Below are 4,479 nucleotides of genomic sequence, written 5' to 3'. Positions count from 1 at the left end.
AAAAAAAAAAAAAAGAAAAACCAAAAAAACAAAACAAAACAAAAACAAAGACAAAAACCCAAAAACTGTTTGTTATATTGGGAATTACTGCTAATGGACTGTATTGGAAAACAAGACTTTGGGAAGAGGGAATGGGATGTGAAGTTTAAGCACAGATCAGAGCTCAGGAAAAATAAAGCTGTAAAGTTATATAATGGGAAATGACTGAGCAGGCAAAAACAAAAAACATCTTAGCTTAATATAGCATGTGGGAGCTTAGAGGTAACTATGAGTCAGCAATGTGGAAATCCGCCTCACTAGGGAGAGCACTGGATGTTAACACAACCAGTAAAACTGTTGTTCAGAACTGGAGTGTGAGGGTCAGCACTGGCCAGGTCTCACTCACACGTGAGAAGCATGATGATGCAAAGAACAAAGGAAGGAAGAAGACATTGGCAGGGATCAGAGAGCTACTTTCCTGAAGAAAGTTCAAAAAGCTCTTGTTTCATTAAGCCAGGTAACTTAGTTTTTATAAAGTTCTTACATTTATTGGGGTGGTGGGTATGAAGACACGCCATGGCAAGTGTGTGGAAATCAGAGGACAATTTGCTAGAGGCACTCTCTCCGTCTACCATGTGGGTCACTGGGATCACACTCAGGTGGTCAGGCACTTAGCAGCAGGCACTTCTACCTGCTGAGTCATCTCAGTAACCTAAGCGAGGTATTTCTTGCGTGCTTACAACCATTTGTAAGACACACAGTTACTGAGTGGGTTAGGCCTATGGTCTGTGCCTGTCATCCTTGCTATTTAAAGGCTACAGTAGGACAACCATACAAACTAGGTGTTAGAGGACAGTCAGACAACATGAGATCCTACCTCAAATAAAGTTTGTAGTTACTCTATTTGGATATAAAAATCATTATACCCACAGAAAAACTTCTACACGCCTTCTGTGTCCTGGACAGTATAATTAATTCCATTAAGTAAACCCAAGTGAAGTGCTTTGACTTTTGCTTTTATTTAACATTTATATCACTATATGTATACGTTACTGTAAGATTGTAACAACTGTTATCTAGCCTTAATTTGAAATGGAATGCAGGGTTAATTTCAGCCCAAAAGTATCTAGTCCTCAAAAATCATGTAGCTGAATTGACAGAGTGCTTGTCTATACATGAAAACCTGAGTTCGATCCCCAGCACCCCATAAAGCAAGTGTGGCTTGTGCCTATAATCCCAGAACTCGGGCGGTCAAAGCAGGAGGACCCCAAGTTCAAGATCACCCTTAATTACACAGTGAAAATGCTAGGCAAGCCCAAGGTGCATGAAACCCCATCTGGAGAAACAAACAGGAAGGAAGGGCAAACTCTAACGCCGCGAGCAACAGCACCGTACCTGACGAAACCTCTTTTTTATTTCTTCATCTGTCACTTCAGGATCTATCTGAAGAACCTGGAAGAACCAAGATCAAAACTGTAAAGCTGGACATGGCTGCCCATATGTCATCTCAATCCTAGGAAAACAGAGGCAGAAAGATGGTAAGTGCAGGGCCAACCTTGGTTACAAGCAGCACCGTCTCAACAAAAACAGAAAACTGCAGGGAGTAGTCCTGGAATTCTGCCACGAACGGTCAGAAAGTCAAGACCATCCGTGGCTATGTGACAAATTCAATGCCAATCTTGAGACATGAGACATCATCCCAAAACCAACCAACCAACTAACCAATCCAGGAGGGGCGAGAATCTGTGTATGTGAGTGTGTGTGTGTGTTTAAGTATGTAGCCACCTCCTTGCATGCCGTCTGTCTCCACTTTGGTCCTGAACAGTATAATTAATTCCACTAAGTAAAACCAAGTGAAGTGCTGTTCACTCAGTCTCATAGTCCAGAACTTGGTATCAGAGCACAGAGCTCACCCAGGACAAGGAAGGGAATGAGCACCCAAGTAGTATTTAGTCAAGTGCTAGAGCCCATGCTGGGGGAGAATGGTGTCCACACAGAACAGCAGCTTGACATGGAGTGCCGAGAAAGGATGAGGAGGGCAAGCCCCGAGTAGGCTGCCAAGCACGCCTTGTCAGAACTGATGAGTAGGGTAAAGATAGGAACATAGGCTCAGCACACTGGTTCACACCTATAATCCTAGTGTTTAGGAAGTTGAGACAAATGTTATAGGCTGACCTAAGCTAAAAAGAGAGTCTGATTATAAAAATGAAAACAGCTTGGAGAGATGGCTTAGAGACTAAGATCATGCACTGCTCTAGATTGAGAAGAGCTCAGCTCCCAGCCACTTGTAGTCCAGCTCCAGGAAGTGCAACAGATCTGGCCCCCATGCACACCTTCTCACCCACTCACACGTACAGAGACCCACACAGATGTGTTCACATAATTTAAATAAAAATAGTGGCTGGAGTGATGGCTCAGTGATTAAGAATACTTGTTGCTCTTGCAGAGGACCCAAATTTGGTTACCAGCTCCCATCTTGGATGGCTCACAACTACCTATAACTCCAGGGAATCCAACATGTCTGGTCTCCATGTGCACCTGGACTGATGAACACAAATCTACATATTCACATAATTTTAAAAGTATATGTATGTATATGTGTGTGTATATAAAAATAAACCTTAGCCAGGCATAGTGGCACAACCCCTTTAGTCCCAGAATTTAAGAGGTAGAGGCAGAGGCCGGGAGTGGTGGCGCACGCCTTTAATCCCAGCACTCGGGAGGCAGAGGCAGGCGGATTTCTGAGTTCGAGGCCAGCCTGGTCTACAGAGTGAGTTCCAGGACAGCCAGGGCTATACAGAGAAACCTTGTCTCCAAAAACCATTAAAAAAAAAAAAAAAAGAGGTAGAGGCAGGAGAATCACCGTGAATTTGAGGTCAGCCAGGTCTACAAAGCAAGATTCAGGACAGTCGGGGCTACACAGAGAAACCCTATCTTGAAAAACAAACAAAACAATCAAGGGCCAATCTAGTATGCACAATGGTAAAATGCTTAAGTAATATCTGAAGCCCTTTCAGTCTGATTCCCAGTCTCAAAGATTAGAGAGAGTGAGGGGGGAAGGGGAGAGGTACGGCTCAATGGTTAAGAGCCCCCACTGCATACAGAGAGAGGTTAAGAGCCCCCACTGGACAGTTAGTGCCCATACAGTGGGCCACACACCCCTGGATCTCCAGCTCTGACACCTCTTATAGATTCTAGGCATGTACATGGTATACATATACAAATGCAGACAAGGCATACACATGTGTTAACTTTTTTAAAATAATAATAACCAGTGTATTTAGAGGGCTAAAGGAATAGACCTAAATAGAGCCACTGAGGGTAGGGCCAGAATCTGTCTGCCACCCTGTGTTGGAGAAAAAAAGGAGGACAGGCTGCCAACCCACTGTGATTTGAGAGAAATGACTTTTGGCTTTCTATCACCGGAGGAAGAACAGTGATTAGTGTTGAGAAGAAACGCTCGTCAGAGGCAGGCGCAGTGGGCGGTGCACACTGTACCCAGTGCTGGGGAAGGTGAAGTGGGAGGACCAGGCTGAGCCGCTCTGGGCTACATTAGAGATATGCTCAAAAACTCAAAGGGCACTCGCTTCTCTAAAATCTCCTGATCTTAGTTCTGTTTTTACTGAATATCTGGTTTTCATATTTTCCTGTAACAAAAAAGTTTTAGCAAAGTTTTTGCTTTGTTTTATTTTTTGAAGCAAGGTCTTGCTGGAGCCTTAGGCTGGCCCAAGCCTTTCTATGTAGACCAGGCTGGTCTCAAACTTGTAGGGATATCCCTACCTCTGCCTCCCAAATACACAGAGAATTTCTTATCTGGGACTACAATTTTTTAAGGTCAAGGACCATAAGTTTATCAGATCAGCTATAGCAAAATAAACAAACAAATCCTTGTCCATTTGGGCTACTAAAGGTTGGAGAACATTTAACTAGACCAAGTTTATCTCATTTGGTGTTTTAACAAGATGCCTCAACAAGTCTACTCACAATAAAATCATTCAACCTCAAAGACAACCTACCTGTCACAAAAATAACACCACCCTTTTTTCATTCCCAACCAATAGAACTTGGGGTGTACGCTGTAACATAAGTCTGCTCCCAAGCCAGGTTCTATGATTTACACCTATATAAGCCCAGCACTTAGAGCCTGAGGCAGGAGAACCAGAGAGTCAAACCTCAAGGCTAACCTGGGTTATAGAGCCAGCCCCAGGCCACAGTGAGCTACAGTAACATCCTGTTTCAAAAACAGCTAGCACTCTCTAGCTCCCTTCTCTCCCTCCCTTCCCCCCTTCTCTCCACATAACCATGGCGGGCCTCTCTTTTTCCTTCTCTCTTTCTCTGTGCTTTTCTACAATAAAGCTCTAAAACCATTAAAAACCATTAAAAAAAAAAAAAAAAACACCAGCTAGCCAGGGCTGGAGAGATGGCTCATCGGTTAGGAGCACTGACTGCTCTTCCAGAGGTCCTGAGTTCAATTCCCAACAACCATATGGTGGCTCATAA

The 4,479-nt window shown here is 43.7% G+C and overlaps 1 protein-coding gene across 1 annotated transcript in view; it reads right to left on the bottom strand.

Annotated features, from left to right (window-relative positions):
• Window positions 1–4,479, bottom strand: part of Dnajc8 (DnaJ heat shock protein family (Hsp40) member C8) — a 19,887-nt gene that overhangs the window by 11,948 nt on the left and 3,460 nt on the right. The window contains exons 2-3 of the mRNA XM_029476447.1: window positions 1,975–2,056; window positions 1,375–1,431 (exon numbers count right to left, since the gene is read on the bottom strand). Coding sequence (XP_029332307.1) covers window positions 1,375–1,431; window positions 1,975–2,056 — 139 coding nt within the window. The remainder of the gene's footprint in view (window positions 1–1,374; window positions 1,432–1,974; window positions 2,057–4,479) is intronic.

Source organism: Mus caroli, chromosome 4, assembly GCF_900094665.2.
Source record: "Mus caroli chromosome 4, CAROLI_EIJ_v1.1, whole genome shotgun sequence".
NCBI lineage: Eukaryota > Metazoa > Chordata > Mammalia > Rodentia > Muridae > Mus > Mus caroli.
The sequence above is the reverse complement of the archived record's forward strand: the minus strand, read 5'-3'. Positions and strand labels throughout refer to the sequence as shown.